At 39.6% G+C, this 19,103-nt stretch overlaps 1 protein-coding gene across 2 annotated transcripts; it reads left to right on the top strand.

The window, feature by feature from the left end:
* Positions 1-1,435: 1,435 nt before the first annotated feature.
* Positions 1,436-18,346, top strand: nr5a1a (nuclear receptor subfamily 5, group A, member 1a). Of its 2 annotated transcripts, XM_025911872.1 has the most exons (8): positions 1,436-1,699; positions 2,280-2,347; positions 3,163-3,281; positions 3,620-3,761; positions 4,288-4,943; positions 12,228-12,347; positions 13,245-13,392; positions 16,448-17,573. In XM_025911872.1, exons 2-8 carry the CDS (start codon positions 2,284-2,286, stop codon positions 16,699-16,701), a joined length of 1,503 nt encoding a protein of 500 aa, XP_025767657.1. In that variant the 5' UTR covers positions 1,436-1,699; positions 2,280-2,283; the 3' UTR covers positions 16,702-17,573. The 2 variants fall into 2 exon arrangements, with proteins under 2 accessions (XP_025767657.1, NP_001266489.2); NM_001279560.2 differs by lacking the exon at positions 2,280-2,347 and having other exon boundaries at positions 1,456-1,699; positions 16,448-18,346.
* The last annotated feature ends 757 nt before the right edge of the window (positions 18,347-19,103 follow it).

The raw sequence follows: 19,103 nt of genomic DNA, 5'->3' as shown, positions 1-19,103 counted from the left end.
ACCTTGAGTCTCAGTGGGCTGAAGGTAATGAAGGTTAGATAAATAAATAAAATGGAAACAGATGCTCTGCTGTGGTGGCAAATAAGACAAGAACCCAGACGAAGCGTGCTAAGCAGCCGACACTGAAATTTCATTTTACCAAAACTGAAGTAAAAAGTCGTTGTAGGTCATAACATAATATACTTTTACTCTGATAATCCATTAGAAATGTTGGTAAAGGCACCAAAAGCAAAGCATGGCAGAAATGCTGCACCAGGGAAACTATCCAAAGAGGTCAAAAGTGTTTTTCATCCCAGGCTGTAAATGCTGCAGTTTGTGGAACTTCATTTTTCCGCTCTGGATTTTGTCCTTTGGTAATACTGTCTTCATTACATCACTGGACCTGTTTTCTTGTAAACTGAAGAAAAACAAAACAAACAGGCCCACCTCCTCAAGGACAGTCAGCGGTCTGTAAAACTGTTCTGATATGAATGAATGTGAGAGTTTTGCAGTACAACTGCAGTTACCATTGTGTTCATCCGGTCTTTAAAAATCACACTGGGGGCCTAACAGTTGACGACTCTCAGCTTTGTCCGTCTCACAGTGACCCTCAGCGCCCTGACGGAGCTTCAGGAGCCACCCACGGCTTCCTGCATCAGCTAACAATAGGCAGTTGGACTTTTTCTTTGCGCTTACCAAGCGAAATGACTTGTCAGAGTCAATTATTATTAATGGCGATGTGTATCGTTTTGCTGAAACACCCTCTTATGTGCTGGCACCACTCCGTAGTATGTAATCAATCAGCAAGTGCAGATAAATATAGCAATCTGCCTCATGAAGTAGCAAACATGGTCTCAATAGTCAATACGCTGATAGACCTACATGTAGGCCTATAAGGAGTTAGCCTGTAGCATAATTAGGTTAAGGGTTTTTAGGCTTATAAGATTAAACATAAACTCATTTTTATCACTTCTGATTACATAAAATGTGCAACACACTCACATAAAAACTAACAAAACTACAGTAACAATATATTTTAGAGTAATCGTACAGAAATACCCTAAAACACTAAAACACCATGTTATCGTAGCCTGTTTCTTTTTTTCTAGTTATTATTATTATTAACGCTAAATTGCTTTAGGCCTACCAGAGTTGAAACAATCCTTTTTTACTGTAGTGCAACAATGTGGATCATTCAAATAATGAAAGAAGAAAAGAAAGAGAGAAAGAAAACACTCGTGTTTTATTCGCTAAACGTCTGAAGCTGAGCGCTTTTCTAATCTTCTCTGACAATTTGTTCATTCACTTGCACGTCTGGTGCGTCTCCTCCATCGGCTCGGCTCTTCTGTCCAGGCATTTTTCTGTGGCTGCAGAGAGCATCTGTCACATGACTCGACATCCACCAATAGCAGCGTGGCAGCCTAACTTTGGCGATAAGGGAATCGCAGTAAAGAGCGAGCGAAGGAAAGGAGTTTCACTCTGAGCTCTTGAATGGTCATCATCGTACTACACTTTCTATTGGCCCTTCTGGCTCCTAAAGCATCCCCGATATAGACAGCACTCACCCGGAATTCTGTTGGCCTTTCTTTCTTTTTTATTTTGTTCTCCTCTGCAGCCCATGCAAGGCTGCTGCAACACCTACATCCAGGTTTTAATCATCAGACAATCATCACTGCCTGCCTGCTGTCTGCTGCTCAAATGTTGGGAGACAAGGCTCACGGTAAGTGCCTCCGTTTTCCTACATGGCCTTCTACATTCCAGCTTTTGTCACCTTCAGAGCTGTGACTTTTTATTTTTCTTAAATTCTTGTCAAGAAACAAAAATCAGCGACATGCAGTCAGAAAAATATTAAAAGAAATGCAGAAGCTCCAAAGAGCGACAACGCGTCGTTTAATTATTAAGTTAATTAAGACTGTTTGAAAATAAGACGGCAGCATTTTTTTCTCATTGCAAATTTCAATTAACTGAAACAATCATCAATCCAGGAAAACATCTGTAATTTTTTTTACATTCTTTTAAAATCTTGAAATATTGCTGCTCTGTGAAAAATAAAGAAAAACTATGATATTGGTTATGATCTAATAATAATAATACTACCTGTAAAAGTGCGAGTCCTCCACACTTCAGCGGCCTTCATTTTCGTTTTACCACCGATTCACTTCAGTGTGTGCAGACAGTTTCTACAGAAACGTCAAAAAACAAAACAAAAACAACCCAAAAACAAAAATGGTAAAAATAAAAATCTAAAAGTAAACATATCGCAGGATAATAAATCACTCAACCGCCGTATGTGTCTGTAGGTTCATGAACGACGTCAGCTTACGCAAAGTGACTGAACCAGATGAGACTCAGCAGCGAGTCAGATCAGGTGAAAGCAACAAAACCACAACAACAAACTATAAACACATTTCATTGTTAAGAATAGTTTGTCAGTTATTAAATAATGTAACAGAGAGTCTCATTGATGCCGATAGTGGCTGTATGTAGATTTTTTTATTTTACTTTGCTTAATTTAAAATAAATAAATAAAAAAACAGGTAGATATGCGTATAACGTTTTTTTGACGGTGTGCCTTCGTAGAGATGTGCTTCTCTAACAACAAACAAAATTAAAACTTCAGTTTACTTAAATAACCTTTGAGGCAAAAGTCCTCACTTTGGATGAATACATCCGCTCCTGTGTTTTTCAGCTAATTTATTTGTATTTATTTTATTTGTTTTTTATTTATTTTTTATTTTTATGTATTTAAAAATATAATTTATTTATTTAAAATTTTATATAACCCAATAATTCCACTCCTACATAACATTTATTTAATTGTATGATGGAAACACAATTCATAATTTACATCCAGAAATGCGTGTAAAATAATTAAATGATTTATTGCAATTTATGTATGTAAATTTTAGAAAAAATCATATTATCTTCATTTCATATCAGATTCACATGAAAACAAACTGTCAAAGTTCGAGATGAAACTACAATAAATTGTAGGAAAATGAGAAAGTGCCGTCATTTCATTCGAAAAGTAAAAAGTCACGTTTGTTGGAATAATGCATAATATTACGCGAATCTGTATTTTATTTTATTCGTTTTTATAATTGATAATTCTTTAAAACACACGGCAGAAATAATTATCAGAGGCTCTTTGCATGGTAGACTTACTGTGCGTGTGTGTGGCAGGTGTGACTTTAAAGGTGATGGAGTACACATACGACGAGGACCTGGAAGAGCTGTGTCCTGTGTGCGGAGACAAAGTGTCTGGATATCACTACGGCCTGCTCACCTGTGAGAGCTGCAAGGTACGCAAACTGTAGCCATGCGCGAGGACTTGTTTTTTTTTATTTTTATTTGAAAATTACCGCAAACCGCAGACGCCAAAACCTGCTGCTAATTCTTTCTTCTCCAGCTGTTAGAAATAACTGTTGAACTTTGTCTGAATTTGATTTCCGTGAAACATAAATGCAGGGAAAAATGGGCAGTTATGTTATCCCAATTTAGCTAACGTGTGGAGATTTTAATGTTAATTAAATATCCTTCAAAATAATTAAATATAAATACAAAAACGGCAGTCGCTGTCGACCTTTTATTTTGAAATCTAAAACCAGTCGTTTGATACCAGTGTGTCGCTCGTATTCAGGGCTTCTTCAAGAGGACAGTGCAGAACAACAAGAGGTACACGTGTGCGGAAAACCAGGAGTGTAAAATAGACAAGACCCAGAGGAAAAGATGTCCCTTCTGTCGGTTCCAGAAATGCCTCAATGTCGGGATGCGGCTGGAAGGTAAACTATTACAATAATAATAATAATAATAATAATAATAATAATAATAATGAAACAGGGACATTTTGCCTGTGAGTTGCCACCATTTATTTTATTATGATAAAATAAATATAATAAATAATATTAAAGTCTATCTGAGTCCACTTCTTCATGCGATGGTGCTGGCTGTCATGCAGTGTTTCCTGCACACATGGGATGGGATTAATTCCCAGACAGCAATGCAAAGGAAAGCACCTGCTTCCGTAGCAGAAAAACGACACATTCTTGTCTTGCTGATAAAATTCTGGAGACTTCCCGGGGGAGAAGGAGTAAAGCTGCACAGACTCCTCGGGGATTCTTCTCAGCCCTAAAAAGGGAAGCAAAACAAAAAAAAAAAAAGACCAACAAGGCTGTTATTTACTTTGTAGGAATACTGTGAACAAGAGTTTAGTGTTCATGAAGCTCAGCACGTCTGCACAGTGTAACAGACAGTAGATGATTTTTGGGTATGTAAACCTGTTTTCTCCTTTTGTCTCATGTGTGACAGCGGTGCGTGCAGACCGCATGCGTGGGGGTAGGAATAAATTTGGCCCCATGTACAAGAGAGACAGGGCCTTGAAACAGCAGAAGAAAGCTTTGATACGATCCAACGGTTTCAAGTTGGAGAGCACGGCTCCTCCGCCAGCCTCTCCTCTGCAGGCAGACTACGGCTTCACTGGCACCTTGCACACCCTTCCCACCATCTCTAAAAGCCTGCTCCCATCCACCCCGAGCTCCATCACTCCCACAGACTACGAGGCTAATCTCTACGGACCCCCGTCTTTGGGTATGGCCATGCAGTCACACGTGCCCCTCACCACCCAGTACCAGTACACAGCCTTTCCCGGAAGGGCAATTAAAGCCGAGTGCCCCGACTACACCAGCTCCCCTGAGACTCTTACAGGATACCCTTACCCAGACATGTACCCCTCAGCCTCGCCGCAACCCCCCAGCCTGCCGCCGCTGGTTCTGGAGCTGCTGCGCTGTGACCCGGACGAGCTGGTCGTCCAGAACAAGATTGTGACTCACCTGCAACAGGAGCAAAACGGCCGGGGTCGGCTGGAAAAGCCCAGCACCTTCAGCCTCATGTGTCGCATGGCAGACCAGACTCTGTTCTCCATAGTGGAGTGGGCTCGGAGCTGCATCTTCTTTAAGGAGCTGAGGGTGAGTAGCAAACTCTTTACCGTGTCGAGTGTTTGAAATGAGCTGCACATGGTTTCACTTGCAAAACATGTGACAAAGACACAATACATGTACATACAGACTCCATGCAGTATTTTAGTAAACCTGAGATCTACTAGAAAATGCTTCATAACCCAAAATTAAATTTTTCATGTGCGCATTCACCCAAAAAGAATCTGTTTGTTTATATTTGAGGGATATTTTCTCTGACTCAGCCGCTTGAATCCCACATTTGGTTTTCCAAGAATTCACAAATAAAAACTGAAATAAAAGATACAAAAGAAAACACATATTGATCCAGTGACAATCAAGACAGTACCAATCATTAGTAAAAGCCGAACATTTCTGAAGATCTTTTATGGTTATGTCTAAAATATGCAGAAGTGAAAAAATAAAAGTTCATCACGCTCATAAAAGCTTTTTACAAGGACAGCTGGATCCATTCTTCCTTTGTTTCTGTTTGCTTTTTGTCAGAAAAACGGAACTTTGGTGCTGCAATGTTACTCTTTCTGAAAAGGATTAAGACGAGGGCTTGTTTTAAGTCTTTATTAATAAGTTCACAGGCTTTCAGGCCCAACAAATACATGAATGCAATTCAAATTTGATGAATCTGGCGCCCACGGCTGACTCACAATCCATGCAGTCCATTCAGAAAGTGTTCACAGCACAACTGCTGCTGTTATCACGTTCTCATAGAGGCCGGGGTCTCGCTTCCTTCAATTCATGTGAATGCTATTTCTGATTTCACACTTCTCAAATGTCCCGTTAATTTTTACTGCAGAGGAGAATTTCTTTTTCGTAACTCTTAAAATATGTTTTTTTTCCTCTAAACAAACAGAAAGAAGTGCTATATTAAACTTCAATAATTATGATGTACGACAGTAATGACAGATTAAAGCAAAAATAAGGGTCTTTCTAAGGTGTTGAGCTACCAGAACAGCTTTAATTCTTCAAATCTCTCTAAATCTGCTGAAGGGAGAAACACCATTCTGACAAAAATCTTCTCTTATTGGGTCGAGTATGCTGGTGACACATCACACAGGTGTGTGATTGGGCTGAGATCTGGTGTGTGTGAAGGCCAGTGCATAAACCTGATGATCGTGCCCTGTGGATGGGGATAAGCGAACCTAAACCATGGCAGCAAAGTGCCTCACAAAGCATAACAGAGTCAACCTAAGGAATTGATGCTTTTCCTTTAATTTGTCACCCATCCCCATTATTACATCATATTATGTCCTGTTACAGTCACTGCCTTCAATAAGATTTTCTTGAAAAATCAGTGTTCCTGATATTGAACTGTTATTTACAACACTGTACAGCTGTAATAAGCTGGAGTTGGAGTAATGAAGGGTGAGTCTGATGTGTTTAGCTGTGTAACAGAGTACTTTCAGCCTTGTATTTCCTCCTGGTAGGTGATAATATCACACACACCTCAGAGAATAATGATCAAACATCTATCTGTGTGCCGACCCGGCTGTGTAAGCTGTAAGCTTTAGCAGCGCAGTCAGAATGAAGACAGAATTTACTGCGCTGATGGCACTGCTGCACGCACACCTCGTATTCTGAGTGAAAATGGAGAATTATTATTCTTTCCTGACAAATCAGACAGGTAACACAACAAAGAAGAAAATATCACCTTCTTCAATAAGTCATGATATGATGTGTCTGTGCTGACGAACAATCACCTGTCAACCAGCCATGGCCAAAGGGATTCTACCAATTAAACAGTTTAACTAGCAACAAAAGGTTGATGCTGTCCTTGGTGAGATTTGGTCCTTGGTGTCTTTTCATCAGATGCAGTTTATTTACTTAGGTACAGTCAGAGCAGTTCTGCTCCTTTCCTGCTTCACACGCAGTCACGTCTAGATATTTACTCCTGGGCCTGCCACAGGCTTGGATGTAAGGAGCCAGTGGTTCATATTCTTGCATGTGAAAAGCATTGAGTGGTTTCCTTATGACTGGATTTACTGCTTGCAGCAAAAAGATCATGCATACAGCACTTTATACAGTCAAGTCAAAAACTAATCATGCAAAATTACCAAAAAAAGAAAACACAAGAAAGACAAGAATGATGACCAGATAAACCCATCTCTGACTCCAACCTGCATGCAGGGAAATGGAATTTGAATTGTAACAGTTCTTTCCATTGAACTCGGTTTTTCTTTCTCCAGTGACAAACACTCACCCCCACCCCTCTCTCCCCCATTGTCAGAGGCCAAACAGTTATGTTTTTTAAAATGTTAAACTGAGGAAATAAGAATGTTTTTCCAACATCCTTCATGGGTTTTGCTCTGGTTCACTGTCAGTGGGTACAGTACTGATCTACCTTCATGTTTAATTTTGATCTTGGCATGCTTGACTAAATGCTGCTAATCAAAAGGATTAATTCTGACAAGTAAAGACAGCATTTAATCTTTTGCAACATTGCACAAAATAAATAGACGTAACATCTTATTAGTTTCAAACATTAAACACAGTATTGGGCCCTCTGATGTTTTTGTACGATTTTGTAAGCTCTTTGTGTGTGTGTGTGCATGTGTGTGTGTGTGCGTGTGTGTGTGTGTGTGTGTGTGTGTGTGTGTGTGTGTGTGTGTGTGTGTGTGTGTGTGTGTGTGTGTGTGTGTGCGTGTGTGTGCATGTGTGTGTGTGTGCGTGTGTGTGTGTGTGTGTGTGTGTGCGTGTGTGTGTGTGTGTGTGTGTGTGTGTGTGTGTGTTTGGAAAGCTTTATTGAGTAAGTGTAACTCACAGCCTCCCAGCTTTTATAACATTTTATTCGAGCTCACTGTCCTGCTTAAATAGCAACTCAAAGTATGAACTGAATGGACTAAAAATGATTATTTGTTTCTGAGAACATCGATGCATGCTGATGAATTTATTTTATTGTTACTTTGTATGTTTATTGTCTCAGAGACAAAGCTCCCATTGTGGGGATGATGGTTTTTTTGGTTGCATCTTCTCACACTAACACAACGAGGTATCTTTATACTGCGTCTGTGCCTGTGTGAGGGCCAAACTGCTCCTCAGTCTCAGCAGCACAGGAGGAACACACAGCAGCTCATCGTATTTTGTTATCAACAAATATCATCAGAATATACAGTGAATTTGAATATTTGATCATTTTAATCCAGCTGCAGACATTTAATTCTTTCTTGACAGAAAAGTCACGAGTTAAAACAAAACTACTGATAATGTACAACGTGTGTGTTGGTATACAGTTGACACAATTATGGTTAAAAGCACAGTACAAAATTTTAATCAAGCAATACAAACAATTTATAATTTCAAATAAAGTAATGCAATTTTTTTTGTTAAATGGGATAAATATCCTCTCAGTTTTAGTTAAAAGGATGTTCTAGTGTTTGGTCCTGACAGCTCCTCTAAGGAGGTCAGGACCTTGGCCTCCTCACCAGTAACATCAAATCATCTGCTTGGGATCATCTTTGACCAACATCTAAATATTGAATCTGACTAAGCTCACTAAGCTTGCTAAGCTCATCCAGTCTCGTTTCCTTCATCGAAGATATTTCCCCCCAAAATCAAATCTTTACTGTCATTCAATCATCAGGAACTTTAACTGCTGCTCCTGCTTAGCCAGTGTCCTGTTGGTGCAGAATACAGCACCAAGACAACAACTACTCAGGACTCACATATCATACCTATTAGCGCTTTCCAGTTTGGCTGAATCTGTGGTTTGTTTTATACGACTGCTGAAAATACACCTCTGAAGATTAGCATGGGTTATGCAAATAATTCATGTTAGTCTTCAAATAATGCAAACTAATTAAAAACTGAATATACGTTACAAAGATGATTTCTTTTTGCTAATATCAAATTATTTACTCATATATATAACCCGGCAGCAGGAAATCAATGAGAGCTAACCTCAGCCTTCTGTAACCTTAGGCTTTGTTATTTAATATAAAACATTTTAATCAGACTTAGAAATAGTTGTAATTACACAGCATCTAATTTGTAGATTTAATTTAAAAAAGCACATTATTATAATTAGTAGTAGTCATAGTAGTAGTAGCAGGACTGCTAGTACATGCTGCACAATTATTTTTCCTGCTTGGACATTGGCAAACAGATATAATTAATCATGACAGAACAATAAAAAACAATAATAAATAAGTGTGGTTCTTTTTTAACCCAATGTGATGGTATTATAATATCTGATTTATATAACATTCTTAGTAAGATATTTTCAAGGAAATATTGCTGGCTATATAAATCTGACAAACAACAGACTGAATATTTACGTTGGACTGGTTTGGTTCTCATGGATTTCATGAAATGTTTAATTTTAGATGTCAGACTCTAGACAACAGCTTTCAAAACATAATTATATCGCTTCAGATTTGAAATATGTTCTAATTTGCATTAACCCTGGAGAAACCATGGGGTCAAATTTGACCCCATGGTTTCTCCAGGGTTAATGTCTAATTCCCCATCCATAAATGTTTTGTCAGGCCATGTACCAAAATACGGAAAAAGATGAATAATTCTGGTTTTCTTCTTATATCCTTATTTTGAAGTGACAGCTTTTCTCACAAGTTTAATTTCCCTGCCAGGAGTCTCCTTTTATACACATCCAATGTACTTGTGTTGACAGTTACACCATTTTTATGCACAGTGGACAGCCAACATGGACAGTGAGAACAAAGCTGTGCATATTTTGCCAAGAAAGCCTCCCGCTGAAAGAGCCGTTTCCCTGGGCTGGATAATTACATTCCATGCAGACGATAACGGGGGAATGTCAGCTCTCCACCGCAGCTCTTCTCTGCGCTTGCTTACATTGTTACTAAATTATTTGCAGAATGAAAGCTATCGATTGCTGCAATTTCCCCAGAGGTGGCCTTTGTCTGTCATATGTTTGACCTTCTACTCACCTGGTGATGATGGAAAACGTCGCTGAGATGCACACAATGAACACAAACGCTACTAAAGGCCGGAAATTTTACTTAAAATACATGTTATTCATGAAAATATGGACAGAAGGCAAAAACTGCATTTTGGAATGACTGCAGGGTCAAACTTATTAAATATCACATCTAAATATTAAATCAGAAACTTTGGATTAGTTGAATGTTGCTTTCTGGTGATGAATTATTGTTTCAGTCTTGTACTGCTTTTTGCTTTCTTTGCTCCCCAGAGTGTGTGATATATTAGTGAACTAGCATCTCCCTATGCACAGGTTTTTTGTGTTCAAACAGTTCTTCTATATTTGTGACTGAACACAACGGTGCTTCTCTGCCTGCACTGCATCCTGGCACTCAGAGTGTTACTGCAGTACTCCAAGTGTTTCACTACTTACTAAACACAGGTGCACAGCTAGAAAGCAAACAATCCCCAGGTTTGGTTGAAAAACTGTCATATCACTTCTCTATCAAAGCTCAGAAGATAAATAACTGACTGATTGGCATGCAAGAAGCTCTGGTACTATATTCCCATGTGTGCACCGGGATTGCATGCAAATTCCTGTTCCAAAGTTGCCACTTTGACCAGAACTGTCTAAACTAATATATTTTCTTCAAAGTCACTAACACCATATTTGTTAGCTGGCAGGGCCAAGTCTCTGCAACTCAGAATGTAATGGCTGTCTTTGGAAGATCAAGGCTGGAAACAGACCTAGAAGGAATGGTGAAGTACATTCATGATTCTCTACCTCGAGAATAAAGCTGTGTTCATATCAGATCATTCTGCCTTGCAGTACTTGGGCCGGTATAGTTGCTGGAACGCTTTTGGAACCCTTAACAGTTAAAACAAGGGTTCAAGCTGATAGCTGGAATCAAGTTAAAGTGTTCTGAGATATAATCAATAATGATTTAGATTTTTTTGTAACCCTGTTCTTTTCTGTTGTTGTCGTTACATAAAAGCAAACTTGAATCATATAACTGTGGCTGTCCAATAAGAAGAAAGTAGTATTACAAGTGTTACTGCTTAATATGAACAGTTTAACCAAGTTAAACACTTTATTTTATCAATGTGAAAACCAAATGACTCTAATGTCCGAGCAAGAAGTGATCTGTTAGGTTACTGCTAACACAACAAAGTATAGAAATAGAATTAGGGTTTGGTTTTGCTGTTGCTACATTCAGAATCTAGAAAATTTTTGTTTCTAATTTTGCTTATAGCTTTTTTAACCATATAGGTGATGATTTTTAAAAATTCCTGAACTTCCAGCCCTGCCCTATTTCATGACCTTTTCCATATGCAACACAGATATCGCTTGGAAAATATCATATCAGCCAATATGGTTGGCTGCTTTGCAGAGGGACAGGGACAGTATCAGCGTACGGTTGCGATGTCAGTAAAGGCAGCAGACTATGACAGACAACATTTACAGTTTCCTGTCATTTCATAAAATATGGCCCTCACAGGTAAAATATGACACTTGACAGGTATATACCTGACATATCAGTTTCAACCCAGCAGAGACAGAAACATTAAGACTCCATGTGGCAAATGAAATAAATGCCTTCCTTCTACACTCAGCCTGCTATTTCTGAGCTTTTTTTTGTAGGCTGCAGCTGAGTGTCCAACTTCTCTTGGAGAGGAAGCAAAGGAGGTCGCCGAGACCTCTTGCTTCCTTAACCCCTTCCTTTATCACTGCACGCCCAGACCCCCACCACTGCACCGGTGCAGATGAGTGTTGTGGCAAGATTGCAACCTCTGTGACTGATATATAGCTTCATTCAGATGGACTGTAATTCTGTCAGCTCCATGTCAGATGAATGGGGTCTGGGCCTATTAGCAGCTGCGACCGCAAAATTACTGACTGCTGTGTCCTTCACTTTACAGACAATATTGTGGCAGAAGGATTATGGGTGTGATACAGTTGGGTAGGGGGAAAACACATATGCACCCATCCCCCAGAGCAGAGCAGAAAAGGGAAAGGTGGGGGTGCTGGGAGAGGTGAGAAGGCTGGAGAGGTCTTAGGTGTTGCTGGGCCAGTATGAAAGGAAAGTACACACACACACACACACACACACACACACACACACACACACACACACACACACACACACACAGATGCTGTTTTTGCTATTAAAAGCCTAATTTTTTCCCCCATAATCCTTTTTTTTTTTTTTTTTTTTTTTTTTAACCAAACTGGTGACAGTGGTGTAAATATTTTTCGTCTTTCTGGTCAGAAACGAGCTTAATGTGAGAGCGAGATTATCAAACAATATGAGATGTCCCTGTATGCTTTTGTTTTCCACTGAGTTCATCTTTGTTCTTCCGTCTGTCTGTCTGCTTTTCCTGAAGGTGGGAGATCAAATGAAGCTGCTTCATAACTGCTGGTCTGAACTGCTGGTCCTGGATCACATTTTCAGACAAGTGCAACACGCAAAGGAAGACAGCATTCTGCTGGTGACCGGCCAGGAGGTAACAACTCCCTCGCACAACTTCCCATCAGCACACCACCCAGTGTGCTCCATCCAGAGGAGTTTTTTTTAAAACTGTTTTTGTATAAAAATATATATACACTATGTTTAGTAGTATTCATTTATTTTTCACCGGCTGTTGATATCTGTACTAACATATTCTTACTGATCCTAACAGTAGTTGAAATTCTAATGCAAAATCCCCATGCTCTAAACTAAATATATATATAGAGAGACATATGTATCTCATCAAAAAAACATGTAGTTTTTTTTTAATTTGCCAACAATGATTAGTGAAATTCATTAAACTTAACAGACATATAGAAAAAAGGGAACCTGTGGAAAGGCTGTTTAACCAATTAATCTCTCAAAGTCCAGTTTAGTGTTAAGACTTATGTTTTAGGCTTTCAAATCGTGGATCCTGCAATTTATGTTTCTTTGTCTTTATTTAATTCATCTTACTCGTACATCAGTGTTTGCAGGCATATATAATTCTGGTGGTTAGGCTCTCATTATTGTGAGGTGCAGGGAATCTGGAATTTCCCCTGGGATCGATATTCTCTACAAAATGGGCGTAATTAACCTTGGGGAACAAGTAAGCTTTAGTGTTTGGAAAGTCAAATACTTAACATGACACTGTGGAAAAGAATAAAATGTCACACCTATGTACTCAGAGGTGATCCTAGCCTTTGGGTTTTGAATGTAATCGTGTCCACTGGCTCACTGCTGCCCCGTCCAGGGGGGAGTGGATTTGTTAGCCACGTGCTAAACAGGCAAATGCTTTAATCCTTTGATAGGCAAAAAATCCTCCAACGCGCTAACCCGGGGGATATTTGTCTTTTGCTAAAGTCTCATGAATATAAGGGGCAAAGGAAATGACCAGTAGCCCGTGTTGCAGGTGGAGCTGTCATCCATCCTGTCTCAGGCTGAGGGGACACTCTCCAGTCTGGTCCAAAGAGGTCAGGAGCTGGCAGCGAGGCTGCGGGTGCTGCAGGTCGACCGCAGAGAGATCGCCTGTCTGAAATTCCTCCTCCTTTTCAACCCAAGTGAGTCATCTTGTTTGTGCATCATTGCTGCGATACAATGAGGGGATGCATTATGACAGCAAATAACTACCATCCGACACTGTTATCGTAGCTTCCATCAGCTTACTACAATGTTTTTCACAAACTGCTGATAAGTTTATCAGCTTAGAGGCTGAAGGAGGAGACACAATACAGACATTTCAGATAGAAAGTCTCTTCTTCTAAAAATGATTATTTAAGTACAGTAAGAGGGAACCTTTTGACCTTTTTTGCAAATAAAACTGTTTTGAAAAGTGTGGACTTATGTGTGTGGTCTGTAAATCACGTATTTTTCAAAGGCTAGCAGATGCAAAAATCAATCAACTTCATGGAGCTGCACGGCCATACTGATGCTGTCTTTTCTCAGATTGTGAATAGCAACACTGACATCCTAATGAAAAAAAAATGTCACAATTGCAGATAATCTGCAGGAGCCTTTTTATCTATGAGGTTACAAGTGTTTTCCAAACTGGCCTTTTTCCCTCCAATAAATTCACTTAATTAAATTTCTAGGCTTGACAAAAGCTGTTATTAACAAAGACATCCTCCTCCATTGTCCACTAATGGCATTCAAAAGAAGCGTAATGGATGGGTCTATCATTTGATAGCAGGACCGGCATTCATGTAGCGGCTTGTGCAGATGGAGAGAGCATAAATGTGGCTCGAACAGATTCCCTGAAGTGTTTGCTGTTTAGCGCTGGCAAAGCAGGGAACAAAGAGCTTTTTGAATGAGGAGAGCACTTGTCATAGGCAGAAAATATTTGCTGCCTTTGGCAGTGGCTCCTTTGCTTGCTCTGTTGCTTTCCCTCATCTTCAGAGTCAGGTTTGTCAGGGGTAATTTAATTGCCCTTAAGCAGTTTGAAAAGATGATTCAGAACATTGATTCAAAACATTTAATTACTGCGTGAATGGATTCTCAACGATGGGCTCAGCTGATGCTGAATGCCAGTCCACCAGAGGGCTCGGCTATTGTCTCACATGCACCGCGCACACATAAAAACACACACGCAGCCACCCACATGCAGTCACCTTACTAAATACATAAAGTATAGGTACATCATACACATAAAGCCTAGTACGTAGTATTTATCCCTAAAATGAATGATTTATGAGCGCTTTTAAACCGATTTTGAAATCAAGCCAAGTCCTGCTACACCTTTTGCTCTGAGAGGGAAAAAATTTTCTTTTCTTGGCCAGTTCTGGTTGGTCAGTAATGGCCTTTTCCAAAGGTAACCTTTACGTCCAAATTTGGCTGAAAAGTGAAGCCGACTTTTCATAATTAAAAAAAATAAATTAAAATTGAATATAGATCAGACCCTGATCACTGGTTGTGATCAGACAGGTCATTGTGTGTGGCATGTTGAACTTGTATGGCCCTCAAATCACTTGTAACACACGTTTTGGTCTTTTTATGCTACTTTTTTGCCATCCCTTCCCAACCTCCACCCATCCATGGCCGATAATGGCCCCTACCTGTGCCTGGGTCTGCCGGAGGTCTCTTCCTGTTAAAAGGACTTTATTCCTCCCCACCATCACAGTTTAAAATGTTGGGCTGAATTGCTGCTATATAAATAAAACAGTTATACTTGGCAGTGCAGTGGTTAGCACTGATAGGGAGAAAGGTCTGGATGGATTCAAATCTGCTGTGTGTTTGAGGAGTGCACACGTGTTCAGCGCTCTTCCTTTGTACCAGAGGAAACGTTCGTTGTTGTCAAAAGTGTCTTTTTAACATATTTTTGCTGGGTGGGAACAGATTACAAACACCAACCACAAAGCTTCCAGAACCTTCATACCTGTGGCATAACGAGCTGTTCATGTTAATGATAATGCAGCCTTCAAACTGGGCTGAAATGAACCTTCAGCATCATCAAACAGCTAATAATACTGTTCATTCATCGTTTTGTGCTCATGACAACCAGGCCCCGCCCTTCGAGTTAACAGGATTGTTTCCTTTGGGTCTGCACGATATGACTCTGGCTGTGTCTGTTTGTGTTTCTGATGCCATTGGTACAACTGCAACTTCAAGGTGAAAATGTGCAGCTGTGGTGAAGATGAAAAAACCCTGTATATATATATATATATATATATATATACATGTAAAGCCAAGGTTAACTTACATAACACAATAATAGTTAGATACTGAAGAAATGTTTCTAAATGAAAATGGTCTTCTTTAACACAGAGCTCTGCCGGCTATGATCAGTGTGAATGTAAATCGCTCCATAAGTCTTTAAAGAGGTAACTAATTTTCACATTGGTGTGAAAAACATACATACAAATCTTTTCTGAAGCATCTCCCAGTCCTCACTGGTCCATAGTTAGCTTTTGATAATAAAACTTTAGTCTCAAGCAGACAGAAATGTGAGGAACAAATCAAAAATGTAAGTTATTTTACTTCAAATGGCTAAATGGTGCTGAGTCAATGCTCATCACTGTGGTGACCCATGTAAGGTTTAGTCTAGGGCGTGGTTGTTTGTTAAGCCACAAACATAAAAAGATGTATTTGTTAACTGGTAGATTTTTTTCAAGTTTTGGAAAAAGGAAACATCCGTCTTGTTCCAGCTCTACACTGTACTGATGTGCTTCATTCCCACTTATAGCTGCCAAAGTTCACAAAAAATTTAAATAGCTTTTGATGTTTGTAGGCTTGAATTTATATTTTTTGTACACTGATTGAGTGACTGAGTTTGGCGATATGCATTTTATACATAACATCCTCCATGTCTGACAAGCCATTCAGGGTTATGGGTAGGGTTTAACATTCTTTATAGAATTTTTGCATAGTCTGAACAGGCTGCCAATGTCAAATTTTATATATGAGACAGACTTTACACAACATCTGCTAGAAAAGCCACATTTCCACTGCAAAAATGTGTCTGTTTACATATGACTTCAAACCCAGTATTAACCAAATCGACCTTGGTCAGCTCACCGATGATGTGGCGTATATTAATATGAATGAATGATTTCTTTCTCCACTCGTCAGCCGGTTTGTAATTGCTCACACATTAACCTGAACCAATTTTGCTCTTTTTAGATGTAAAATTGCTGGAGAACCAGGCGTTTGTGGAGGGCGTCCAGGAGCAGGTGAATGCTGCTCTGCTGGAGTACACCCTGTCTGCCTACCCTCAGTTCCAAGAGAAGTTCAGCCAGCTGTTGGTACGGTTGCCGGAGCTGCGCTCCCTCAGCACGCAGGCCGAGGACTACCTATGCTACATGCACGTGAGTGGAGAGGTGCCCTGCAACAACCTGCTGATCGAGATGCTGCACGCTAAGAGGGCGTGTGTGTGAGGAGCGTGAGCAGGACGCTCTGCCACCATATATTATTTGTCTAGGTGAGAGTGTGTGTGTGGACGGAAAAGAGCGAGTGACAAAAATGTTGAATGACACTAGACAGATTCCCCCGGGTCACCTTTGTGACACATTTTTATGTTTTGCGTTGGATGGAAAAAAAAAGTTCCTTAAAGTTTGGAATTATAAAGCTACGTGTGTGCTCACCGGTAGTTTGGAGATTTTGAATATTAATGTTTTCATGTCCTGCAGAGCTACGTTAATGTGACCTTTATAAACTGGATTTTCTAACTTGTTTTCAAGCATCTAAAGTTCGACCTGCGTATAGAGTTACATTCTATCTATTTTGAGCAAATATAACATGAATCCCAGACAAGATTTTCTACATTCCACAGAGCTGCCCATCAAACAGTTACTCTTTAGATACATGCCATTCATTGCCACCTTTTTCAATCTGTAACATTCACACCCAAAATATCTTTGTCATATCGCTACCAAACTTTGAAATTTGCCGTCACATCACTGGATGAAGGTATTTGCTGCATGAGCAAATGTTTACTTTGTACAGCAAATATTTGCTTTGTCTTTTCAAAGTAATATTTTAATACCTGAATGAGACGTTTTTGATCGCAGTATCTGATGCTACATCCTAGATGCTTGTCCTAGATTATCTTTATTATTTTGATGATGTCATGTCGTCAGACTAGAGTAGCACTGCTAGAGAAACCCAACAGACATAAATAAAGTTTAGTTTAAATCTATCTAGATGTTAATATATTGATAAAGCGAAGGCAGTCTTGAGAAAAACACATTAAGTGTTTTATCAAACAACAAGAACAGAAAATGAGAGAGAAAGGCAGAGAAGAGAGAGACAAACAAAGCAGGAGATAAAAGAGAGAAACTGTACACAGCAAAGCTTTGGAGCGGAGCAGAGCCGACGGGGGAGCTACAATAGACACATCAATGTGCACTTGGTAATGACAATGACAGCAAACAGAAGCAGAAGGAGGCGTCTGTAATGTTTGTCCTTCGGCTCAGTCCTTAATGATGCAGCATCCCTAAAAGGTGCATCTGGTCACATGTGGTTTCTTGGTAAAACTCCGTTCATCCATTCATTCACATTGGTGTCACTTTTCAACACACCGAGGTACACGCCATGAAGGAGCGATGCGTCTCACACGGATTTTGATCAGATCATCAAAACTTACTGCCTTCAGTAAGTTCCTTTGTTTTCAGAAAATCACAAAAGGAGGTGAAAACCCACATCTCAGTAGCCCTTGACTGCTTTGTGCTTCTGCACTGAGATATAAATCTTTATAGAAGTCATTTAAATAGTTTCAATTTTCCTTGAAAAACCATGATTTAAGCAAACAGACAAAACAAATTTGTGAGGACTATTTTCAGCCACCATTTGTCCATGTGGTGGACGGTAGCAGGACAGGGGACTGTGTCCTGACTTTGCTTAAGTTATTCACACTTTTCTGTCCTGTGTCACGCTTAAAGGGGACCTATGCTGTTCACTTAGAGAGTAGCTTTAATTACAGTTACAAGTAATGGTTAATATACATCACACTACTGGGGTGGCTGTGGCTCAGGTGGTAGAGCAGATCAGCTACTGATCGGAAGGTTGGTGGTTTGATCCTTGGCTTCCCCAGTCTGCATGCCAAATATCCTTGGGCAAGATACTAACCCCAAGTTACTCTCCGATGCGTTCATCGGAGTGTGAATGTAGTTTAGTTTGCACTTGAGTTTAGAAGTGCTTGTATGAATGGGTGAAAGAGGCATGTTGTATAGAGCGCTTTGAGTCCGGGAGAGTAGAAAAGCGCTATATAAGAATCAGTCCATTTACCATTTGGACACACTCACTTCGTTATCGATCTGAAACAAGCTCGTTTAGCCCCCCCCCCCTCCCTTTAAATCAGCTTTCTTCTTATTGGTCACAAACACACACAAACAAAAGGGTTGAACAGCACACGGGTGGAGCTTCTGTGGTCACAGCCAGGTGACCATGTTTGGGATGCACACCTTCAAACTTATTAATAACTGAATTATTGGCAGCTTCTAAAAACAAAACAAAACAGTGAAAAGTATAATATTGTATTATTGTTGCGTCTTTACCGTACAGTATAAAGCACCTTGATTTATATAAATAAAATAGGCTCACAGGGATTTCTCTTTATTTGACTTCATCATTTGAATGTTTAATATGAACATTCACGACTGTAACAGGATACAAGACAAAATATAAAATTAGGAACTCCACTATAGATTCCCTTTAAGTGACGGCAATATTTAGAGATATCTGATGACTTTGCTAATGCATTTACTTGTTTGTTTGTTTTTAAAATTATGTATATAAACAAAAATCAGATGTTATTCTCATTTGTTGAAATTTGACCTCC

The sequence above is a fragment of the Oreochromis niloticus genome, linkage group LG12 (genome assembly GCF_001858045.2).
Source record: "Oreochromis niloticus isolate F11D_XX linkage group LG12, O_niloticus_UMD_NMBU, whole genome shotgun sequence".
Taxonomy (NCBI): Eukaryota; Metazoa; Chordata; class Actinopteri; order Cichliformes; family Cichlidae; genus Oreochromis; species Oreochromis niloticus.
Note: the sequence above shows the minus strand (reverse complement) of the source record. Positions and strands in the feature narration are given on the sequence as shown.